At 36.8% G+C, this 26,001-nt stretch overlaps 1 protein-coding gene across 4 annotated transcripts in view; it reads right to left on the minus strand.

The window, feature by feature from the left end:
* The window catches only part of Tmlhe (trimethyllysine hydroxylase, epsilon), a 194,880-nt gene that overhangs the window by 19,391 nt on the left and 149,488 nt on the right, over positions 1 to 26,001 (minus strand). For all 4 annotated transcript variants that reach the window (XM_075956782.1, XM_075956784.1, XM_075956781.1 and 1 more), the window contains 3 exons: positions 13,928 to 14,104; positions 8,976 to 9,255; positions 7,170 to 7,289 (listed from right to left, as the gene is read on the minus strand). In XM_075956782.1, the coding sequence (XP_075812897.1) occupies positions 7,170 to 7,289; positions 8,976 to 9,255; positions 13,928 to 14,104 (577 nt within the window). The remainder of the gene's footprint in view (positions 1 to 7,169; positions 7,290 to 8,975; positions 9,256 to 13,927; positions 14,105 to 26,001) is intronic.

Genomic DNA, 26,001 nt, shown 5'->3' on the forward strand with positions numbered 1-26,001 from the left:
CTCCATGTCTACCTGTATGCCACCATGGTTAGATGATAATGGACTAAACCTCTGAAAATGTAAGACACTCCAATTAAATGTTTTTCCTTTATAAGTGTTGTCATGGTCATGGTGTCTCTTCACAGTAATAGAAACCCTAATTAAGATAGTGTCTTAGTCACTTTTTTATTAACATAGTTTTTATTGATTCTTTGGGAATTTCACATCATTCACCCCAAACCCACTCATTTCCTAGTCCCTTCATATTTGCTCTTCACTCTTGTAGTGTTCACCACATAAGAAAACTAAAAAAGAAATAAGATAAAAATAAAAAGTAAAAAAATAAAAATACAAATAAGAATATTAATTAAAAACAAACAACAAAGAAACACAAGCAAAAAATACCACCTTACTCCTTTGTCTTTTGTACCTCTTCATTTGTCTTAGTGGCATTGGGCTCTGTTGTATATCAAGCAGTATACCTTTTTGTCCAAACAGCTTTACTTATAAATTTTCATTGTATAATATGTTGTTAGTCAGGTTCAAGGCCTCTGGCTTCTGGTGTAACAACAATACTGGACCCTCATTGAAGCTCCTTTTAGATATCATTCTGTTGCCCCAAGTTATCCTGTGGCTATGTTTTTGTAGGACCAGTCACTTTTTCCAGTAGGTCATAGATGGGTTAGTGCCAACATAAAGCCCTGGATGGTAGTAGCTGAGTTGTTCTGACTGGAATGCTGGGACTAGCCCCATCAGGTGCAGAAATAGCTCTCCCTTGACCATGGTGAGGAAGTAGGGCTAGCTTTCCCAAGTGCAGGGGTTGGGGTGTGTGGGAAACTCTATTAAAGATGGGGACAGCTCTCAGTGCCTGGGTCATTGGGTTCCAGTATCTCAGGGCTGATGAGGAGTGGGGTTAGCTCTCCTGGGCTAGTGAGGGCAGGACCAGTTTAGCATGGCCCTTGTACTTTAACACATGGTTCAACACATGGTTCACATGGGCTCCTGTGGTAACACGGGCATCAGACATCAACATAGAACCCAGTTGTGGCAGGACCAAGGACAATCAGCAGCAACACGGTCCTTGGACTCCAATTTGGCCCAGGTAGTAAGTAGTCCAGACCATGAGAAGTCACATGGCCTTCAATGGTAACAGAAACCACAGATCTCAACCTAGACCCTGGCTATGGTAGATCCACGGACCCCAAAATTGCCCCTGGCAGCAGCTCAGTCCTGGACAACACTATAGCCCTTGGTAGCAGTGCAGATGATTCAGGTTATCACAGACCTGGTATCAGAAGGGCCCTGGACCCCATAGCTACAGGTGGAGGCCCAGAGGCCAGGCATCCTTGTGGCCTTTGGTGGCAACATGGGCCATGGACATCAACATTGACCCTGGCTGCAGTAGGACGTTAGTTACATTTTTATTGCCTTGAAAGACCAAAAACAACTTATGAAAGAAAGCATTTAATTTGGGGCTCATGGTTACAAGGAGTTATTCTATGAGCAACATGTTGGGAAGCATGGCAGCAGGCAGGCATGGAACTAGAGAAGTAGCTAAGAGCTTACATCTTGATGTACAAGCACAAGACACATACACACAGAGAAAGAGATAAGTAGGAATGGCATGGGCTTTTTAAACCTCAAATCCCATCCCCAGTAATATACTTCCTCCAATAAGGCTATATCCCCTAATCCTTCTCAAACAGTTCCACCAACTGGGACCAAATATTGAAATATATGAGCATATGGGGGGGGCAACATTCTAACTCAATCTAGCACAAATCTTATATAATAATAACAAAGAAAAAGAGGCTGTGGTTTAAAGTGGGGTAGAGTACATCAGAGGGATTGGAGGGTAGAAAAGGAATGCAGAAACAATGTAATTATACTTCAATATAAAACTTAATAGCAATTTAATGAAACATGTAAAAATACAGGAAAATATATCACAAAGTAAAACAAGGAAGAAACATAAGGAAAGATAAAGGAATAAAATCAAGAATCTAAAAGAAATGCACTTAAAATGTGAAAAGTAATTTCTGACCATATTGAACTTTCTCTGAAACTTCTAGGTCTGGGTTATTTAGTAGTCACTTAAAAATGTTTAACTCAGAAGTGAGGTAGGTTTTGTGATCTATAGGTGATAAAAAGCAACAAACTGAATGAAGTCATTTGGAAGGCTTAAGTATGAAAGCCTTGAGGAACAGTAATAATGTTATTATGAAACTCATTACTATTCATAAAAAATACCCCCTAAGGGAGACAGATAGATATCCTTAAGAAAGGGAAATAGGACAGTTATGGATGAATGAGGATATGGAAGAGAAGGATCAGATTGGGGTGGGGAGAGGAAAAAGAGGGAATAAAGAGAGAGACAGCTAAAATTAAGCACCATTTGAGGGCTAATATGGAAACCTAACATAGTAGAAACTTCTTAAAAATATATATGTTATGGTATATATTTTATATATTTATATACCATATATATGCAGGTCCCTGAATGGTGGCAGTGGGCAGCTATGAGACCACGGAGGGCCATGAAGGCAGCAGGTCCCAGGCAGGGAGCTTCATAGCGGTTGAGAGACAGAGACCTATTAGGCACACCATGCAGAGAAAGTCGATATTTATTTAGTGGGTTATGGAGGAAAAAGGGAAAGGGGGGAAGGGAAAAGGGAGACGAACAGAGAGAGAGAGAGAGAGGCAGAGATAGAGAAAGAGAAACAGAGAGAGACAGAGAGGGAGACACACACACACACACACACACACACACACACACACACACACATATATATATAAAAGGGGGGAAGGGGAGAGAAGTGGGGAGACTGGAGAGAGGCAGAAAGGAAGGAACTCAGACTGGAAGCAGTAGGAAGATTCCCCTGCCTCAGCAGATGGGGGGGGAGTGGGTGGGGCTTGTCTCTTAATGGGACAAGACAGACCATTACATTCTCATCTCTTTTTTATAATAAAAAGGTGGGAGGTTAGGCACAACATGTTAAATAATTTGGGGGAGTGGATTCTCAAGACTTCTTTCTGCTTATTTGTGGGCATCGCCTTTGGGCGGAACCTGAGAAAGCTGGGTGCTGGTCACATCCTGGTGTAGCTGGTCTGTTTGTTCCTGTCTGGTGTTTGTGGTATGGAAATGTCTGGTGTCTGTTACACCTGTTTAAGGTACTGGCAGAACAGAGGACAAAGTGAAGTTTAGGAAAAAAAATTTAGAACCAGGGAATTGAGAGGGGTGTATATAACCTGTTTAAGGTGAATCCTTCAATTTGGCTCCCTGGAACTCACAAGAATTCTTTGGGTTTGTGAAAATATAAGTTTTAGACATATATGTTATATAAACAGTAGTATATTTATGTCATAATGGCTGTGGCAGATATTTTTACATAATGAAAAGTCTCTTTAAGACTATGAAAGGCAGCATGAGAGAGAAATTCACCAAATGTTATGGTAAAAATAAAATGGTGCCATTCCCCAAGTGGCTGCAGCGGGCATCAGGCCACAAGACTATGATGGGCCACAAAGGCAGCCAGTCCCTGGCAGGGAGCCATGCAGCGGGTGAGAGACAGAGATGTGTCCTCAGCTGGCCCACCTCGGGCAGGAGGGAAGGTGGAAAGAGCCTGTCTGAGTCATGGCACAAAATTTTATGGTAAAAGTAAAACGGTACCATTCCCTGAGGGGCAGCGAGTCCCAGGCAGAGAGCTGCATGGCGGGTGACAGACAGAGAAGGATAGGCACATGCAATGCAAAGTGAGGTTGGATATTTATTTAGTGGGTTATGGAAGGGAATGGGAAAGGGGAGAAGGGGAGAAGGGGGAAGAGCAGAGAGAGGCAGAGAGAAAGAGAGAAAGAGAACTAGAGATAGAGAAGGGAGGAGGAGAGGGAAGGGGAGAAGGGCAAAGAAGGAAGAGAGGCAGAAGCTGCCTCTTCAGGAGAGAGATGGAAAGGAAGGACTAGCAGGCTGGAAGTGGAAAGAAGATCTACTTGCTTTAGCAGACTGGGGAGGGAGTGGGCGGGGCTTGTTTCTTAAAGGGACAGGACAGACAATTACAATATACATATATGAAGGTGATCTAAAGGAAATTGCTAAATAATGGGGGAGAAAGCCCCATCTGGACATCTCTTGTCACTAAATGCAGCTTCCAATACTGGGAATGGTCTACATCAAATTGAACTGTTGGTCAAAGGGGGTCCCATAAGAATCCCCAAACAACCCAGGCTGTTGCCAAGACAATGGTTGCTCTTCAAAAACTGATAGCAAGGGCTCACTAATGAAGACAATATATACACAATTCATTGAAGACAGAGAAGATGACCTGGTGCCAACATAAAGCCTTCACCCCTACTGATTACTGATCATGGTATGGGAAGGCAGTCTGCATGCTACAAAAGGAGAAAGGTAAATACCAACCTGCCTACAAACCATTCAATCTACAGTGATATCCTGCCAGCAAGATATGCTAGGAAAATGGTGGCATAGACCTTGTAGGAGTAACCAAGCAGCATCTGATTTGACTTAAGGCCCACTCCAGGAGAAGGACCCATATTAGACACTGTTCAGATGACCAAGAACCTGAGACTAGACAACCCAGGGACCTAGGGCAAAATAAAATACTACTCTTCTACTGAAAGAACACAACAATACAATGACTCCTAAAGACATTCTGTTATACTCATAGATAAGTGCCCTCCTCAGACACCATCAGAAGCTTTAAGAGTCAGAGGGGATGGAGAACACTATGAAAACAAATCCCTCTAATAAAACACTTATGAACTCAAAGAGAAGAGACTGAGGCAGCACAGATCCTGCATGGGTCTGCATCAGGTCCTTTATGTAATGTATTATGGCTTCCTTTCAGAAGAGAAGAAAGAGTGTTAGAGCCAGAGGAGATGGGGGAACAGCAAAACAATAGGCCCTCTAAACCAACAGGATTGATGCACATATGAACTCACAGAGACTGAGGCAGCATGCACAGGGCCTACATGGGTCTGAATCAGATGGGACCCTAGTGTTTATATGAGAAGTGGACATATGCCCCTATTTCTAACCATGAAGCAATCGCCAATTGATAACCACTTGCAAATAAGAAATGAGTTTTCTCTAAAGGTATCTCACTAGAAATAATCTACTCTTAAGGGTAGGCTACATGCCCAGTAGTAGATGACCAGCAGAAAACAAACTCAATGACATCTTTGGAGATTTTATTTTTTTATCTTATAATGTCATGTCAAGGCTTTTTTAAAGAAAAAATCTTATTTTTTATCCTTTATTTTAATTATGTTTTTCCTCTATCTTTTTACATCATAGGTCCTTTTGTGCATATATTATGGCTTCCAGTTTAGTGATTTTTATGGGATTCCTGTGTGTGCAAATGAGTGGGTCTCTGCATCTATATACATTTCTTGTGTCTTTTCTTGGGCTCTTTTCTTTCTGTTTGTTTTTTCCTATTCCAATGAGCTAGTTTTTGTTTTATCTTTTTTATTATTATTCTTTAGAAACCTGTTTGTTTTCTATTGAGAGACAGAAAGAGGGTAGACTGGTTGGGAGGGGTAGTAGGAGGAACTGGGGGGAGTAGAGGGAGGGGAATCCATACTAAGGATATATTATGTAAAAAAACTACATTTTAAATAGTAAGAATGTAATAATCTAGTTATAGCTCTCCTGAGAATATACCCAAAACAACCAAGTCAGTGTACCACAGAGACAGTTGCAGATCTGTATTTATTGTCATACTATTCACAGCAACTGAATTATAATACATGCCTAATCAATAGAGGAGTAGATAAAGAAATTTTCTCTCTCTCTCTCTCTCTCTCTCTCTCTCTCTCTCTCTCACACACACACACACACACACACACACATACACACACATACATACATATACACATACACAATGCAACCTATACACTCACACATTAATATTTTTGATATCAATATGTAATGCAAAGTAAGTCATTACAAGTATTACATGTTTTAGTGAACATATGGTAGATAAGGAGAAAGAAGATATGAAACTGAGAGGGGGCTACTAGGGATGATAAAATAGAAAGGGAGAAGGGAGTATAGATAGGTAAGAATAATAGAAGGGATAAATATGTTTAAAGCACATTATAAGCATGTATGGAACTATCAAAATAAGACCCCCCTTACACTTAATGCATGCTAATAATAATTTTCATAAGGTATTACATGCAGATTTTTTAAAAAAAGGTTAGCTATAAAAATATTTAAAAAAAAGAAAATAGAGTCTAAACAAGTATACAAAAGCAGAGAATTAATAAAAATTGACTGCTAGGAAGCCAACAGGTATGGAAAGGCTAAAGATAGGAGCAAATCTCCAGTTGAAACGATGAAATTCAGAGCAAAAGTGGCTTCAGAAAGGATATGCATTTAATAATGAAGATGATAGTGGTGATTGACAACTAATCCTTACTGAATACTTAGTATGTGTTGAAAAGAATGTTAAGTGCTTTAAATTTTTTACAAAATTTAATCCATTTTCAACATAAATGGATAGACTGTATTGCTAATCTCATTTTACAGATGAAGATATGGAAACTTGGAGATTTTAACTTACATGCTCAACACCAAAAAGCTAATAATACATGTTTAGACTGCATTGCAGATTACAGTCTAGTTGATGTCACAGCCTTAACTCTGCACCACTATCAATAGGCTATCTCTGAGTACAGTAACATCTACCAGCCTCTGCCTCCTGAGTTCTGGAATTAAAGATCTCTACCATCATGCCAAAAATGTTATTTCTAAAACTTATAGTTATTTAACTTTTTTGGTGAGTTGTAATTACTTTGAGAAAATATTGTAGTCCCATATAGTGGGTTGGAAGCCTGAGGCAAGAGGATTGTTCAAGTCTCGGCTACATTCTGAGTTCAAGTTCTAGGATAGAGCAAACTACGCTACAGCATAAGCCAGTATCTGTTTCTTTTCACAGACACACATGTATATGTGTTATATTTTAAATACAACTTTTATTCATAAAAGTTTAATGAAGACTAAACTAGAATATTTTAAAATGACTATGTTTCCAGGGAGGATAAAGAAACACTCATCTATGTCCACGGTAAGTAGACATGATCTTCACTAAAATAGAATGGAAGACAATTAAGAAACTATTCAAAACCATCAAATAGAAAAACACTACACTGGAAAAGTCTAATATACTTACCCACAGGGCTCTTGAAAGTAGGTAGTGTCAGTGTGCCGATCTAGAGCTAGCTTGGTGTAGGCAGTGTCACCTCTGGAAAAATCTGAAGTGAAATACCACATCCTTCCATAGATGGTTTCTCTGACAAGTAAAATCAAGAAAAAACTATTAGATATTTGTAATATTATTCATCATTGTTTATTCTTAATATATATAATAATTGTTGTTACAGATTGCTATATATAGATGAAATTGACAGTTAAAGATGCCAATCTTTGAAATTCTGTCACTAATTAATACTCTAGGAATATGAACTGAAAATCACTAAAATGCACATTCTGAAAGCTCAGGGATCACCGCCCTTTGTTTATCTGATTATTTTAATAGCCTCTTCATTCAAGGCTATCCCCTGGGTTTATTTTCTTTTTATAGAAATGATGATGTGGCTGCTTACAGCAAGTGAAAATTTTAATTAATTTATATAACAACTACTGTCTTTCATTAATATTCAGATTTTTCAACAACAGTCATTTTCTAATATAGAAAATCTAATAATCAAGTGTGAGAGAGAGTTTTCATATTATTCATATGTCATAGAGGTGTTTGCTTTCATTTAATTATTTGAACACAGAGGAATAAGAAAAAGAGAAAATGGTATTTTTGTTACAATTATGAGACTTGCTATATTAAATTTCTCCTGCAGGATAATAGATTTGATTTTGCATTTATTTTCTCAGTAGGTTCAGATCTGAGGAAAAGATACTTTTTTGATTTGGGTTTTCAAGACGGATTTCTCTGTGCAGCCCTGGCTGTCCTGAATCTCATTCTGTAAACAATGCTGACTTGTAACTCAGAGATTCACCTCCCAGGTTCTGGGATTAAAGGACAGTGCCACAACACCTAGATTTGAGGAAAGGATACTTTAATCGTTTAGCTTTCAGAGTTCCTTAAACCTAAGAGCAAACAGGAAATGCTTTTCCTCTTGAAACAAAAGTTTCCAAACTTTCTCAGTTGTTTGCTTAGCAACAGTTTCTTTTATTTGAGAGCTCTGAAATTGTGTTTCAAACTAAATGGCTCACAAATGCTATTTATTATGTTCTACTCCCACTGTCTTCATGACCTAGCATACTTTGGTACTTTGGGTAACACAATGAACTAGTTAGACATACATTTTATTAAATAAAAAACAAATACTATTTGTAAGTAAATTTATGTCACATTTAATGCTACAGAAGATAAATCTGTATGAGAAATGGAAATTAGTAATGAAAAGAACACTTTATTTAAGATAAATAAACCAGAAGTATATTGCTTACTGTCACAGTGATCCTGGAAAAGTCACTGATTGGATCTTAGAATCAGGTGCTTATCAGTGAGGAACAGACAATAAAATATGATTAAAAGGGTTGCAGACCAAAATACAATATAGGTTGTGAATATGCTAAATGCAATATAATGTATCCAATGAAGTATTAACAGCCAATCTATGATTGAGAGTTAGGTATCTATGAAGATGAAAACTGGGTGATTTTTATAATATCTCTATTTTTAAAATACAGTACAAATTCAGGCCCCTTTTGAAAGCAGAATGCAGTACAGGGAGGAAGTCATGATGTAAAGGTGAGTGAGGGACAGGGGGAAAGAAAGGTAAAGAGAGATGGAGGGAGGGACAGAGAGATTATTTTGGGGGGGGTGGCAGTACTGGAGACTGAACCTGGGCCTAGTACTTTTGAGGCAGATGCTTCATGAGCTAGATCTTTTTACGTCTTTTAATTGGTGCTCATGTAGACATTAGTTATTGTGCATTTCAGAGAGTTAGTAAATTACCTGATTAAACTGATCCTTTCCGCCAACTTCTCTGTATGCTCTTGAGTGGGAGGGACATTTTCTACAAATGCAATTCCATATAGCAGAAGGTTCTGCAGAAACTTCTTCAGTTCATCATTTGTTTCTAAGAAACTCTGGAAATCTACAGATGGAACTTGGGCTTGCTGATAGAGTTCAGCATTCCATAATATTCTAGGTTGGATTACCTTTAGTTTCTGCCCTTCATAGCTATTTTTCACCAGCCAATCCAGATCATATCTAGTCACATGACCATCTGGCCCTTTTTAGGAGGAAAAAAATGATTAAAATAAAATTTAGAAATATTGACAACAATTTACTACTTTAAAATGTTTATTTTTTGTCAACATTTGTCTTACATTTTTAATTGTTTGATAATTTTATAGATGCACATATATTGATCAAATCCACCTCCTATTCTCTCCCCTCCAACTGTTCTTGCCCATCACTTTCTACTCAAATCTTGATGTGCACTATTTTTAAACAACTGAGTCTACTTCATGAGTCTCTCCCTCATCCATGCTGGGAATTTTGACTGGCTTTATTATGTGCCAAAAGTCACAAAAACTGTGTTTTGTGTGCAAAGGCCTTGTCATGTCCAGCAAGTACTGCTCTTATAAAGTTCATCAAAGAGTACAAGTACCCCCTACACACACATACACACACACACACACACACACACACACACACACACACACATTAATATATTCAGTTGGTTTTGGAGTTGGACAATGGCTCTGTACTTTTCTAAATCCAAGTATGTTGTTAAAAGGAAGATGCCGAGTTTCTGTCTCACATCAGGAGCCATCTGGTATGGGACAGAAGAAAGCCTAGGAACAATTTTACTTTCTCCATGCCTATTTTGTCTATATCATATTCTTCATTGAATGTATGCTTATATGAATAATGTTTAAGCTTTTCATGATGAACATAGATTTTCCTACAGATCCTTTTCCTGCAGTAATCTTTGAAGTTTCCAGGAAGAAGATGGGGCCCCACAGCAACAACTCTACCTAGTTGAGATGACATTGTGATGCAGACAGTGCTATTATAAGACCGCTTTTTTTGGGTACCAGATTTGGAAATGGTACACCATCTCATGACATTCTGGCCAGAACTTCAAATAAGAACTTGGAAAAAGAAAACTCTATAGACTACTTGGAAATTATTTGCAACTATACTAGACAGTAATTTTGAAACTTAACCATCACTTTAATTTGCAGGATCCCTTTAAGACAACATTGCCCCCATGACAGCAGGAAGCAATTCTAGAAGACGACTCCCCCCCAAGAAAAGTTTATTTATAGAGTTGGAAACACTGTTTAGGGGTTGTTGATTATTACTTATACTAGATAGAGGGTTAGGATGAAAACTATATAGGGTTATAAAAGGGGGGGGGAGAGAGTAATAGTGGGTAATAGAATGAATACTTGTGAGCTATTATTTATGGATAATTTACAATGGTATAGTTTTTGTATATTAACACAAGTTCAAATTATATCTGTTACTTTTGTTTATATTTGTACACCTATGCAAAGTTATTTTGTCAGATTGTATGTATGCATGTTTCTATCTCTGTTTAGGACATTTTGTATACTGATACAACTTTTAGGTGTTTGAGATGGCATGTCTCAGCAGGATTCTAGACATCCACACAAAGAGATAGGCTGTACAATAATAACTTTAAGAAACACCTCCATCTATGGAAATAAGTAAACTACAGGATACAACAATAGTGCTTGAGACACTTGGGCCATGTTATCAGAATGAATGACAGCAGATACCCAAAGACAGCACTGCTTGGAGGAATGCACAAGATAAGGTGAAGAGGAAGACCAAAACAAAAACAAAAACAAAACAAAACAAAACAAAATGTTGGATAGACAGCATAAAGAAAGACTGCTGAACCTTAGGTATGACAATAACACGAACATTTAGGATAGGAACAACTAGAGAGCTACCATAAAAGGGCTGCCCATGCAAGCTTAAGCATTGCCGGGGCAGCCAGGCAGTGGTGGTGCACACCTTTAATCCTAGCACTCGGGAGGCAGAGGCAAGTAGACCTTTTGAGTTCAAGGCCAGCCTGGTTACAAGAGCCATTTCCAGGATAGGCTCCAAAGCTACGAAGAAACCCTGTCTCAAAATACTAAAAAAAAAAAAAAAAAAAAAAAAAAATATGCTGGGGCATAAATGATTATATATATACACACATTTTTAAATGTGTATAAGTGTTTTGCCTGCATGTATACGAGTGTACTGTGTATGAGTTTCGTGCCCATAGACCAACCCCAGAACTCGGATTACAGATGAAAGGAAACTGGCCAAATTACATCCTCGTCAAGAGCAGCAACTGCTCTTAATTACTGATCCATCTCTCCATGGCCTGTTCTAATATTTTTTTTAAAAAAAATTCTTTTATTTTTTTGATTATAATATAATTATATCATTTCCTCCCTTCCCTTTCCTTAATCCAAACCCTTCGATATATGACCCACCTTCCATATTTATGGCTTTTTTCACTGTTTTTATATGTATATTTCCCTAAATACATAAATATAACATGTATAATTATATGATGTTACTTTTATGTATGATTTCAGGGTTGACCATTTGGTATTGGAAGACCAGTTGAGGTATTCTTTCTCTGGTGTGGACTACCTCTCCTCCAACTTCCAGCATTCCCTTGTTGCTTTAGGTTCTTTGTATAGGGTTGAGATCTTCTGGGCTTTTCCTCATCCATATTAGCATGTCTACTGTTGTTGTCCTTGTTTAGTTCATGTGTAAGCAGTCATATATTGGTGAGACTTTAGGAGTGTGTTTGACATTACTAAGAGACAGAATCTCACAACAAACTCCCTGCTACTCTAGCTTTTACTTATTAATATATTTTCTAAAACTTCTCATTGACTTTTATTGAGTTACCTAATTTCTCTATTTTTTCTGCCCCTGATTCTTTTGCTTCCTACATGATCCATTCTGTTGGTGAGTCTTTCCACTGAGGGTTTTGTTTTTGTTTTTAACATTTTGAGTTTTTCCATTTCTACCAGAATTTCAGTTTGGCTTTTGTTCAGCAATTATTTTTGTTAAATTTTATTTTTATATCTTGGGTTGACTTCTGCATTTCATTTATGTTTTTGTTTTCATTCTTTTGGAGTACATTCATGTCTTTGAGTTGTTTGAACACAGTTGCAATTATTCTTTTAAGTTCTCTGCCTGGCAATTTGGATGCTCACCTTACGAGACCTGGATAGAGGTGGGTGGTCCTTGGACTTCCCACAGGTCAGGGAACCCTGATTGCTCTTCGAGCAGATGAGGGAGGGTGACTTGATCGGGGGAGGGGGAGGGAAATGGGAGGCGGTGGCGGGGAGGAGGCAGAAATCCTTAATAAATAAATAAATTTAAAAAAAAGTTCTCTGCCTGGAAGTTTTTCCAGGTCATTTACATTTAGGTGCTATTATTATGTAATTAGCACTTTATGGAAGAGTCATACTGTCTTGTTATTTTTTTTCCTGTTCTGGGACTTGCACATCTTAAGTAGTATGTTGGTCAATGTTTTTCATGTTTTCCCTATGTCGTTCTTTTAAAACTTCTCCTTCATTTAGCAGAGAAATTCACAAGGTCGAAATGCTCATTTTCCTCTGTGGGGCTTATGAAAGAAGTTCTGGAGTGGTGTAGGTAGGCTCAAGTAAACTAAGTCAGATCTTCTTTCTGAAGAAGGCTATGTTGGTTGTATTTCTGAAACTGATGTGGGATTTCCCTCTGTATGCTGTGATTACTGTTAATGAATAAAGAATTGTTTTGGCCCTATAGCAGAGCCATAAAGGGATAGAGGTAGGTGGGGAAAACTAGACAGAATTCTGGGAGAAAGAAGGAGTCAGGGAATCGCCATGTAGCCCCGCCAGAGACAGATGCCAGAACTTTTGCCGGTAAGCCATAGTCACATGGCCATATACAGTTTAATAGAAATGGGTTAAATTAATATATAAGAGTTAGCCAAAAAGAAGCTAGAGCTAACAGTTCAGGCCAAGCAGTGTTTTAAATAATATAGTTTCTAAGTGATTATTTCTGGGTTAAGCAGTCAGGAACAAACAAGCAGCTCTCTCTTCTTCCCACACTGAAACAAAATTCTTAGGAGCTATAGGTCAGCACAGTGTAGCAGTTCATGGTCCTTGCCTTAAGTGTGGCTCCTGGATATATAGGTAGGCCTAAGAAGGGTAGGCCCTAGTTCTTCTCTAGTGCAAGAGGGACAATATGGGTGGGCCTAAGTAGGGAAAGCCTGGTCTTCTTCTTGCTACAGAGGATATGCAGGCTGGGATCCTGGAGCAAAAATCTTGGGAGCTATAGGCAGGCCTAGTACAGAAGGCAGTGGGTAGCACCTGAAGTATGGTTTACAGAAGGCATAAGAGGGCTTTCAACAGGGGAAATGGTATGAATGAGACCATTCAGGCTGGTACAGGCGGTTCCCAAGGAGGTATGGGTTAGTCTAAGCAAGGGAAGCAAGGTCTCCTTACTTTCTGCTGAGAATGTTAGTCCTTATGTGTGAAACCCAAGCACTCAGGAAGCTGGAGCAGTAGAATCACTAGTATGAGGCCAGGCTGATCTATATAGTAAATTAAAGGACAGTTGGGCTATATTACAAGATATTGTCTTAAAAATAAAGTGCAAAACAAATAAAGGCAAAACAAAGAGTGACAAAAGCAGCCATCCTTGAAATGTTTCCTAGTTAGAAATTATCCTGTCTGAAAATTAAGTATGATGTTAGCTGTAACAAAACTAAACAAAATCAAAAGGTTATTGAAATTGCTTCTAAAACAAGGGGAGAAATTAACTAAAAAAACACACCCTAATTTGGAAAGAGCCAAACTATTTTTTTAATAAAATCATTATTCTTTAGAAAAAGACCTAAGAAATCCAACAAACTCCTGTATACTTACAAGTGAAGATGAGTGTGGATTCATTCAGGCGAATGGTCTTTGGCTTGATACATAAATCCACACTGGCAGTATCCAGGCTCCGTTGATGAGTCTTAGAATTATAGCACGACGCTGAGCGGCAGTGGTCTCGAAGCCAGACATAATCAAAGCGCATTACAGCATTAGCATATTGCAGCTCTAAGAGAAAGATCAGATTTAACAGAACTATTTATTTAGGAAAATTAAATACCAATAGTAAAAACATTCTTTTTAAAAGACTTTTTACTAACAATTAGAGTAACAAAGGGCAGTCCCTTGGCAGTTGTTAAAAATACTATACAATTTCTTTTTTTTAATTTACTTATTTATTAAGGATTTCTGCCTCCTCCCTGCAACCGCCTCCCATTTCCCTCCCCCTCCCCCGATCAAGTCCCCCTCCCTCATCTGCTCAAAGAGCAATCAGGGTTCCCTGACCTGTGGGAAGCCCAAGGACCACCCACCTCTATCCAGGTCTCATAAGGTGAGCATCCAAACTGCCTAGGCTCCCCCAAAAATACTATACAATTTCTATGATACAAATGGTATGATTTTGATATACAAGGCACATAAGACTAGAGAAGGCTTAGATGTATATTTAAATAGGAGAGAGTGCACAAGATGTATTTTGTACTATTCTAGCAATTGTATTATGTCAAAGAAATAAAAAAAATTGGAATCAACAGAAAGTAAATTACTTACCTACACATCAGTTTACCTATTTAGTGAAAGTAGAATTTACAAAAGCAATAGAAACTCTATGTCTGGAAATGAAATGTAGAAAAGTAATATGAAGAAATCTATTAAATTATTCTAGAAGACTTGAAGGAAGCCAACCCATAGAAATACCATGTTCACATATAGGCAATTTCAAAACTAGAAGAGATAAATTCACTTAGAAATCAATGCACAAATTTCATGTACCAATCTATATCTTAGAGAGTTTCATATATTTAAAAAAATTCTAAAACTCATTTTGAAAAATGATAAAGTTACTCTTTTGCAAAAGAGAGTATGAAACACCAGCTTTAAAAGCACATTATAAAATTGTATTTTACATATAATAGTACAGAATAGATCAAGAAAACAGAATGGCATTCCCAACTAGACCCATAAATACATGGAAATATGGCATATAAAAAATGTGTCATTTTATAAAAGCACAAGAAAGATTGACTTCACTAAAAATGACAGTGAAAAAATCATCTGGGAACAGGAAATTCTTATCATTAAGATATCAACTTCTGATGGTTTAAAATATATAAAATGAAAACTTTAAATCTCTGAAGATAGAAATTGAAGAAGATACTAGCAAATGGAATGACCCTCCCATGTTCATGTATTGGTAGACTCAATATTGTGAAAATGACCATTCTACCATAAACAAGTTATAGATTCAATACAGTTCCAAACCAAACCCCACAACATTCTTTACAGAAATAAAAATAGAATCCTAAAATTCATATGGAACCAGAAAAAAATCCCAGATAGTCAAAGCTATCATGAGCAAAAAAAGAACAATGGGCTGTACCCTTTACCATTAATCATTAATTAAGAAAATGCTCCAGAGGCTTGCCGATAACTGTTAAGGAGACATTTTCTCAATTGAGATTCCCTCCTTTCTGGTGACTCTAGCTATGTCAAGTTGACATAAAACTAGAAAGCACAGTTAGCTAAGTCCTCATTGCTTCCAACTCTCACTTCTCTTTTTCATCAGTGCTAACTACCTAAGGCACAGGTCTATAATCCTGGCACTCTGGAAGCTGAGATAAAAGGATCTTGAATTTGAGGCCAACAGAGTTTACATAAGGAGAACTAGGTTAGTTTGTACTACATAATGAGACAATGTTTTAAAAATGATAGATGTATGGATAGATGACAGGCAGACAGACAGACAGACAGATAGAAAGACAGACAACAATGGAAATCCTGCTATTTGCCATGACCTAGATTGTTCTGCAGGACATAATGCAGAATAAAAGGCAGCATGAATAAGAAAAACCCAGAGACAGATATTAGGGTTGAACCAGAAGTTCAGAAGAGCAAAACAGCCAGCCATAGGATTTTACCTCTACCTCAGACAGAAAATGGGTGATCCTGCTTCAAAACATCCTCAGACTGAGATTCAGCTGATACCTGTCTCCTCCCATCTTATATTCCTCTCTGGTGCTGGGATTAAAGGAATGCAAAATCACCACCTAGCCTCTACTTGCTAACTATTGTGGCTTCTGGTATTAAAGGTGTGTGCCACCACTGCCTGGTTTGTATGGCTGACTAGTGTGGCTGCTTTGCAGTGATCTTGAGGCATGCTTTATTTATGAAAACACAAATAATATAGCACTATAGCTTCTGTTTGTCTAAAATTAAAAAAGAAAGCTATGACTAATATAAGAAAAACTATATACAATGAGTACAATAAATATATACAATATATACAAGCAACAAATACAGCAGCAATGTCCAGTCCATTTGTATTTGACAAATTCAGAGAAAATACTCCATATCTACCCTTTTTTATGAGTCTAAAGTTTGCATTTAATTTCCTTTCTATCATAACTTGCTTTCTGAGTCTGGTAAACAAGGAAAACTATAACTATCTAGTCATCAACTCGCTCAGAGACCCAAGTGTAATAGAAGACTCCTATTTAATTTCCGGCCACCCAGACCTGAATTATCACACAGAAACTATATTAATTACAACACTGCTTGGCTGATTACTCAGGCATATTTCTAGTGAGCTCTATGTTATTAAAACATCTTAAATGCCATATTCTGCAGATCTCTAAAATGTTTGTAAACAACCTTTCTAAAATATATCTTTGAACTTGAAAACATACTTAATGTAACTACAAATTTGATTTTAATAGATGATTAGCTACTAACCCGCATTTTCTTATCCTAAACAGATGGTAATAATAATTTTCAAGAACTAGAAATTTGCATTGCATTGTTAAGTGAGCTGTATAGGTACACTATCTTGAACAAGATTAGAAATGTATATACAGTATGTTTTAACAAAATTAATCTCAAATTTATATCAATATATATATCCATTTCATTACTGTAGCTCTGTAATAGAGTTTGAAGTCAGGGATGGTAATGTCTCCGGAAGTTCCTTTATTGTATAAGATTGTTTTGGCTATCCTGGGTCTTTTGTTTTTCCATATAAAGTTGATTATTGTTCTCTCAAGGTCTGTGAAGAATTTTGGGGGATTTTGATGGGGATTGCATTGAATCTATAAATTGCCTTTGGTAGAATTGCCATTTTTACTATATTGATTCTACCCATCCAAGAGCATGGGAGATCCTTCCATTTTCTGGTGTCCTCTTCAATTTCTTTCTTCAAAGTCTTAAAGTTCTTGTCAAATAGATCTTTCACTTCCTTGGTTAGTGTTACCCCAAAAACTCTACCAAAAAACCCCTACAGCTGATAAATACCTTCAGTGATGTGGCAGGATATAAGATCAACTCAAAAAAATCAGTAACCCTCCTATACACAAAGGATAGAGAAGCAGAGAGGGAAATCAAGGAAACGTCAACTCTCACAATAGCCAAAAATAGCATAAAGTATCTTGGGGTAACATGCTCTTGGATGGCAATTCTACCAAAAGCAATCTATAGATTCAATGCAATCCCCATCCAAATCCCATCAAAATTCTTCACAGATCTGGAGAAGACAATAATCAACTTGAAATCAGATTGGTATTGGCATAAAAACAGAGATGTCGACCAATGGAATCGAATCGAAGACCTAGATATTAACCCACAAACTTATGAACACCTGAATTTCGACAAAGGAGCTAAAATTATACAATGGAAGAAAGAAATCAAAACCTTCCATAACCATAAATTTGAGGAGAAAATTTTTTTTTGGAAAGTTCTGTCTGATCAAATGAAAAGCATTTGTTAGTTTTATAGGTTAGTTTAGATTAAATAGCCATAGTGTTTAATGAACAATCATGTCTTTTAATTAAGAGATCTCACTCGTTCCTCTAAAATCTGTATCAGTTTTGATCGTATCTCTAGCTTTTGAGTTCCTGTGGAAAGAAAAGCAAAATGCCTTACCCAGCATAACACATGTTCTGGTTTCTATTCTGAGGTCAGTACATCTTTAAAGTATATTGGCTGATTAAATTCTCTTGCTCTTTTTTTTTTTAAACTATCCTATGCCTCTCTGAAGCTGTTGTTCCTTTCTCATTAGCATTTGGAAAATTCAAAGTTAATAAAGCATTATGCAACCTATTTCTGGGGGTCTTTATTATCCCTTTCTGTTTATTTAACAGATCCTTTAGAGTCTGATTTGATCTTTCTATAACTGCCTGCTCTGTAGAATTGTGTGTTATACCTGTAACATGCTTTATATTATAAAAAGCAAAAAATGTTTCATTTTCTTAGAGATATATGCTGGGGTATTATCTGTATTTATTTGTTCATGTATAGTTGTGACAGCCACAACTTCTAGGAAATGTGTGAATACTGAATCATCCTTTTCCAAATTCAAAGCAGTTGCCTATTGAAAATCTAAATAGGTAACAATAGTGTGGTGTATATATTTTAGTTGTCCAAATCTACAAATGGAACACATCCATCTGTCAGATGTCATTCCTTTGAGTACCTTTTGGGTTACTTCCTGCAGGTAGTGATATTTGGTTGTAAAAGAACAAGTAGTACATTTCCTTATAATTTCCTTGGCTTGTTGCAATGTTACAGAAAATTTTCTTTTTAAACTTTTGCCATTGACAAGATGGTTCTTTAAAATGAAATTCTGAGGCATTCAGCATATTTACAATCAATCATTGACTGATTTCTGTATTAACTTGTGCTAAAGGACCTGGCAGACATATATGGATCAGATGTGTTTTTATATATATGGGATGAGTCCTATTCTGGATTTTATTTTGTAACTGAATAAATAATATTCAATTATGTATCATCTGGTATAAATTAAGTGATTTTAATATGCAAAACAATTCTTTCTGCATACCGTAAATCAGTAACTATGTTGAGAGGTTCTTTAAAATCCCTTACTTAGTACCATGAGAATAGCATATAAGTCTGACTTTTGGACAGAATGACAAGGGCTTTGATCCAATTTACTTAAATTTTCTGATTTGTAACCTGCATTTCCTGACTTATTTGAATCTGTATAGAATATAGATGCTCCAGTTATTAGTGTGTCCTATAAAATACGAGGAATGATTCAGTTAGCTCTTTTTATAAGTTGAATTCTCTTGAGTTTGGGATAGTTGTTGCTTATCTCTCCCAAAATTACTTCAAGTTGATGTGAGATTCCCATCTATATTCTATGAATATGTTTTATTACCATTGGTTATTAAAGAAGATGTTTTGTCCAATGATTTAGTAGAGTAAAGCCTAGTGGGAAATCCGAACAAAGATATAGAGAGAAAGGAGGCACAGTCAAAAGACACCATGTAGCTGCCAGAGGAGAAAGACACCAGCTGCTAGTCGAGCCTTACCAGTATGCCACACCCTCATGGTAATTAGAGAATAATAGAAATGAGTTAATTTAAGATGTAAGAGGTACCTAGAAATATGCATAAACTATTGGTCAAACAGCATTGTAATTAATATAGTTTCTGTGTGATTATTTGCATGCAGATGGCTGGGAAACAAATGACTAGTCTCTGTTTACAAAATTGCACACGAACATGAGGCAACTACATCTACATAAAACCCGAGAGAGTTTGAGAAGGAATTCTAAACACAAAAGAACAGATTTAATCATGACTTCTTGGTAGCTGTATTTTTTTTTCAGATTTGATCTGTTTGCTAGAAGCAAGTAGAGGCAAGATTACTTTAAGAGAAGGCTTCTTGACTCAGTGGTAGCAGCAAAAACTGCATAGTTCATTTAAGAAGGCTTCTTGGTTCATGCTAGTTGTTGTTCATGAACAGCTCTGGATCTTTCAGGAGGCCGACCACTTGAATGAGGTTTGTGGGCAATATGTCACAAGTTACTTAGTTGGCAGCATGGGCCAACTACTTCCCAGAGTTGATGTGATGGGCATGGCTCCTATCTGGCAGTCCCAGAGCTGGTGGTGAACTACCTCTGCCATGTTAGAGGGCCAAGAGAGGCAGAGTCAGCATCCAGTGTTGTCTTGGCCACACTGTTTACCATTTTAAAGTGCTTCCAGTCAGAAAATAATTAGAGATACACAATAAAGACAGATTCAGACAGAAAAATAACCTCTGAACAGGTCACAGTGTGTTTAAAAAATTTACATAGGCTTGGGAGAGAGGTGATGAAAAGTTTAGACAGTTATAAAAAGAAATAGTTTGAAAAAAATAAAACGAAGTCTTTAAAGAGACAGAATACAGACAGATTAAAGGAATAAAGAAAAAAAGTCACATAAAGATGCAAAATACACATAGAGTCTGGATCATGCATACTCTTCTTTCAATTTTTTGACTATAAATGAGATAAGCACAAAAAGACATTTCATTATATGGGTTGCTAAGCTAAACCAACATATTTATTTTAAATGTATCTTGACTTCAAAGTTTGGGTCTAAAAATATGCTGCTTTGGGAAAGAGGTTCTGCTTTTGTTTCCACAGAGGATAGAAATCTGTGGATTCCTTATTGGCTAATATGGTTTGATCAAACAAGACCCCCTGAAGCAATGGCCCATATGATCCAATATCCATGAAAGCTTCAGGATTGCTGGATAAGATGGACCTACCACACAGGATACCCCATGTAAGACCTGATTAACAGTACCCCCAATCAACAGGAAACAGTCTAGAGAACAACACGCAAATTCCCTAAATAATTGTCTATAAATGTTTGTTTACATTTAAATGGGATATGCTATAAATATGAATACTTTGCATTAGTATGGATCTTGGTTTATTGGTACAGATTTAAGATCAATTTTGTTATATGTATATTTATGCTCTTGTTTAACCTATTGTGTTCATGCACCTCATTAAAAATGTAATGTATAATTAAGAAATACAGGCTAATAGTCATCTATAATAGTCAAACTTGTAGTAATGTTAGTTATGTTTTCTAGATGCACAGAGATATATTTCAGACAGATAGGTATTCTTCAAACCATTCAAAGACTTATAAAACATGCATTAAAATGTATCTTAGAACTTTTCATGAAAATGAGACACATCTGCTGCAAGCAGCACAATCTACTTCAGAGGATGATGGGCATCAAAGAGGCTCCTTATGGAGTTTGTTAGCAATTTGGGCAAGAAACTGCTCTTGCCTGGACTGCTTGATGGTATGCTGAAAGAATTGGACATATAGGACCCATGGAGCAATGACTGCTGAACTTACCCTAAAGGTGAGACAATCCTTCAGGGTACCTGCTCCATAAAAGAGTCTCCCAGACATTCTGCAGGATACAGAAGAAAGTGACTGGAAAACTGCCAATAGAGGCAAAACAGTCTTTGAAATTTCCTGCTTCATGGAAAAGTCTTCTGGATACTATGGCCCTCTAGGCTGAAGATGAATACCACAATGTTATGGAAGAACTTTGGGTGACTGTTCAGGCAGCAAGGTATTTCTGTCAACTCTAGAGTTTTGGAAGTTGCTTATAATGCACTTCCTTTTAAATTAGGTAATATTATATCCTTCTTGGGAGTTTTATAGAGTTGAAGAATAGATAGTTATAATTATAATTTTCCTTAATTATGATAAAAGGTAAAATAGACATAAATATTGTAACTGTAATTCTTCCTTAATACCTGTTTTGTTATATGCAATTTGACTATGTTAAAGTTAATACCCTCATTTCTATTTAGACAGAAAGGGGAAATGATATGGGATTCCCCTCTGTATGTGATGAATATGTTTTATTATCATTAGTTATCAAAGAAGTTGTTTCAGCCAATGGCTTAGAAGAATAAAGCCAAGCGGGAAATCTGAACAGAGCTATATAAAGTAAATGAAGTTAAGGAGACGCCATGAAGCTGCCAAAGCAGAAAGGCACCAGCTGCCAGTCAGAACATTACCAGTAAGTCACAGCCTCATGGTGATTCACAGATTACTAGAAATGGATTAATTTAAGATGTAAGAGTTAGCTAGAAATATGCCTAAGCTATTGGCCAAACAGTGTGGTAAATGATATAGATTCTGTGTGATTATTCATGTCTGGGCAGCCAGGAAACAAATGAGCAGTCTCCATCTACAACAGGCTCTTTGCCAGGGTTCACTTTCTGTCCATAATTTGACAATTTCATCATTATTAAAAGGTCCAATAGTTACTGCTATTTCTGCTAATTAAGAAGTCTCAATCTTCATTTTCAAATTAACTCAGAGATGTTTTCCACATAAGTTTTTAATTTCTTACTTGGCATGTGTGGTTAAAAGATTCATTCTAAGATAATATCTTTCTTCTGCACTAAAATCCCTGTGGGGACTGTTTGGAGGGTAATATATCCAGAATGCTGTAAAGATTCAGATCCACCCAATCCATGTGCACCTTCTGTAATTTCTCGTCAATCAAAGGCAATTCTCTCTCAGCTTCAGCTGATAATTACCTGGGGCTATGTAAATCCTTGTCACTATCTAAGGTTTTGGTTAAAATAATCAGTCTATCAGGTTTTATCCCAATAGCATACCTGCTGTGGGACAATGGTCTGTACCCTGTCACTTGTATTTTAAATAAACACTGATTGGCCAGTAGCCAGGCAGGAAGTATAGGTGGGGTGACTAGGCAGAAAGTATAGGTAGGGCAACCAATCAGGAATTAGAGGTGGGACAATGAGAATTCTGGGAAGAGGGAAGCTGCAGTCTGTAGTTGTCACTCAGGCACAGAGGAAACCAGACACAGAGCAAGCAAGATGTGACTGCCTCACCGGAAAAGATACCAAGCCACATGGCTAACACAGACAAGAATTATGGGCTAATATAAGTTATAAGTGTTAATAAGAAGCCTGAGCTACTAGGCCAACCAGTTTATTTTTATTTATTTATTTATTTTTATTGAACAAATAAATACAGTTTATTAGGTGGAATGCAACATGGAAAGAGCCAGAGAGATGGGTAAGGTATGGTCTGGGAGAATATAAGACGCATTCAGGCCTTCCCAGCCTACTGAATTATCAATGAGCTTATTAATTCAGAAACTAAACCAAATTTAGTGTTAAGTAATGTATAAAGCTCTCATTATGAAAGACTGAACAAACATTGGCCATGCACTCCTGTTGACCTGTCCCTGGAAGTCAGATAGCTGAAATGTTCAGTCCTGCAACCCTGTGTTTGGTCTTTCTGGTAACTCGTATCATCCTTACACAATCTTGATTACCCTACTCCCACTCCTATAAATTACAATATTAACAGTTATCTTCCTTTCACTCAAAAATGTACTAACATTTTTGTAACTCTGTCAGGAACTAAGAAACAAACAATTTGTATTCTCCATCGTACATAGTACCAAACTACTGAAAGCAACCTAATACCTACCTAACAGGGAATATATACATATTAGAGTACTACTCAGCAGTAAAAAAAAAAAAAAAAACAATGACATCTTTAATTTTGCATGCAAATGGATGGAAATAGAAAACACTATCCTGAGTGAGGTAAGCCAGACCCAAAAAGATGAACATGGGATGTACTCACTCATAATTGGTTTCTAGCCATAAATAAAGGACACTGAGCCTATGATTGGTGATCCTAGAGAAGCTAAATAAGAAGGTGAACCTAAAGAAAAACATATAGTTATCCTCCTGGATATTGGAAGTAGACAAGATTGCTGGGTAAAAACTGGTAACTGGGGGTGGGGTGGGATGGGGGAAAGGGGATATGGGGAGAGAAAAGTGAGGAGGCCAACCAGTTTATAATTAATGTAGACCTCTGTGTGATTTCCTTGGGACTTAACAACTGCAGAAACAAGATAGGACAGAAACCTCAGTCAACACACACCATAGATGGGAAATGTCTCATAGAAATCTTTGGAAGTAATTAAGAGTCTGTAATTGATCCTAATTTGCACCTTCTGGGATCTAAGTTTTTGTAAATCTATTTTATAACCTAAATAATTAATAGAATCTCCTCTTTGTATTTTTTTCAGGTGCAATTTATAATCCCCAAAAGGCAAAATTTTCTTTACTTTTTCAATCATTGTTTCTAAAGCATTTACATTTGGATCAGATAGTAAAATGTTATTCAAGTAAGGGGAAACTATAAATTCAGAAAATTGCTTATGTATCATTGACAATGGCTGACTTACAAAACATTGGCACGGGGTGAGAGTATTTAACATTCCTTATGGGAGAAACTTCTATTGCTATTTCTTAGCAGGCTAAGAATTATTATAAGTAAACACTATGAATGTAAATTTTTCTTTTTCTTATAAAGATATAGTGAAGAAACAATCTTTTAAATCAATAACTCTAAGAGGCCATCCTTTAGGTAATAGAAAAGGCAAAGGAATTCCAGACTGTAGAGAGCTCATTGGCTGAATCACTTTATTAACAGCTCTTAGATCTGCTCCCATTTTCCATATTTCTTTTTAACAACAATTAGAAGAGAATTCCAAAGGCTAGCTGATTCTTTAATATGTTGAGCATCTAGCTGCTCCTATATCAGCTATTCTAAAGCCTGCAGTTTCTCTATTGTTACAGGCCACTGCTATCCCAGAGAGGTTTGTCTGTCAACCATTTTAAAGGTAGTGGTGTTGGTGCATTTGAAATATCAGCAGCTGTTGTGCCCTGTTCTTGTACCACCTGAATGGTCATTGACTGTTCTTTATAAAACCTTCTAATATTTTTTCTCAGAAACATACAGTAATTTATTATTTGTTTCTGAAATGGGGAAATGTTAATCTGAGTATTCCATTGCAGTAACAAATCACATCCCCACAAATTCATTGCTATGTTATCCACATATGGTTAAATATTCCTCCCTAACTTTCTGTCCCTATACATTTGACCCATCTTGTGCTCTGCCTTACCTGAGATAAAGTTCTGATCCCTAAAACCCAAACACTTATGTCCTGAAGATATTTGGATGCCAAGATTCTGATGAAACTATTGTTATATCCACACCTGTATTTACTAGACCTTCAATGATGACATTATGTAGTTATATTTTTAATTTTAGTTTTTGTTCATTAATAGAAGCTTGCCAAAATACTCACTTTATGGCTTTTCCTGAATTTTTGTTGTCTCTTGTATAGTGGTTTTATTATCCAGAACAGTATGGTCTCTTACAATGGGCATTAGGTTCTTTAATTTCTCTGGGAAGGAGTTTCTTCTAAGATGGCAGGAAACTATTGAACTGAATTTGGCATACGGGCCTGCAAGAGGCCACTTATAGAGTTTCCTGATGGCAAAGGATTACCTTGAATATTCTTCATTGACCTACCTTCATTAGTCCAATGCCTGACTTTACCACACCTTCTGCATAATCCAGAAGTTAGGGGAGTTCTAAATGGATTATTCTTAGAAAACACATTGTTTCTAGTAATACCATGTCTATAATCCTTGTTTGTCACAATTATAACATGTGACATTTCTATTTTCCTCAAATATCTGGAAATCACCTCTCATATCCATGCACCATCATACTCCTGACATTCAATATTACTTGTAACTCAAATCCATTCCTATAAAGGTGCTGACCTAGGCTTTAAGAGCCTAATTATCCTTTTGCATAAAGATTGGCATTTTCAAAAGCCAGTGATTTGATTATTATTTTTCTTGCTTCTGAATTTGGTATCATTCTGTTTACTGCTGAAGTCCATCTTTGTAAGAAATCTGTAGCCTTCCTTTCAGTCCTGTATAACCTAAAGTTATATTACTCAATTTTCTTTCCTATTTCTCCAATTCTGTCTCAAGCATTCAAAGCTGCTGTGTTGCATAAATCCAGTTTGTGGTCATCATATACAGACTGCCTTTTTATAGTAGCATAATCTCCTTCTTCAAGAATTTGATTTCGGGATATTTCCATACATTTAGCTTTACTCTATTATTCAATAATCTTTTCCTCTTCTCTGAACAAGGTACTCTATTGTAATTGTGAACCAGGCTCTAAAACACCTTTAACCAATTCTATCTAGTTTTTAGGGGTAATTCTATTACA

This window comes from Microtus pennsylvanicus, chromosome X (assembly GCF_037038515.1).
Source record: "Microtus pennsylvanicus isolate mMicPen1 chromosome X, mMicPen1.hap1, whole genome shotgun sequence".
Classification (NCBI taxonomy): domain Eukaryota; kingdom Metazoa; phylum Chordata; class Mammalia; order Rodentia; family Cricetidae; genus Microtus; species Microtus pennsylvanicus.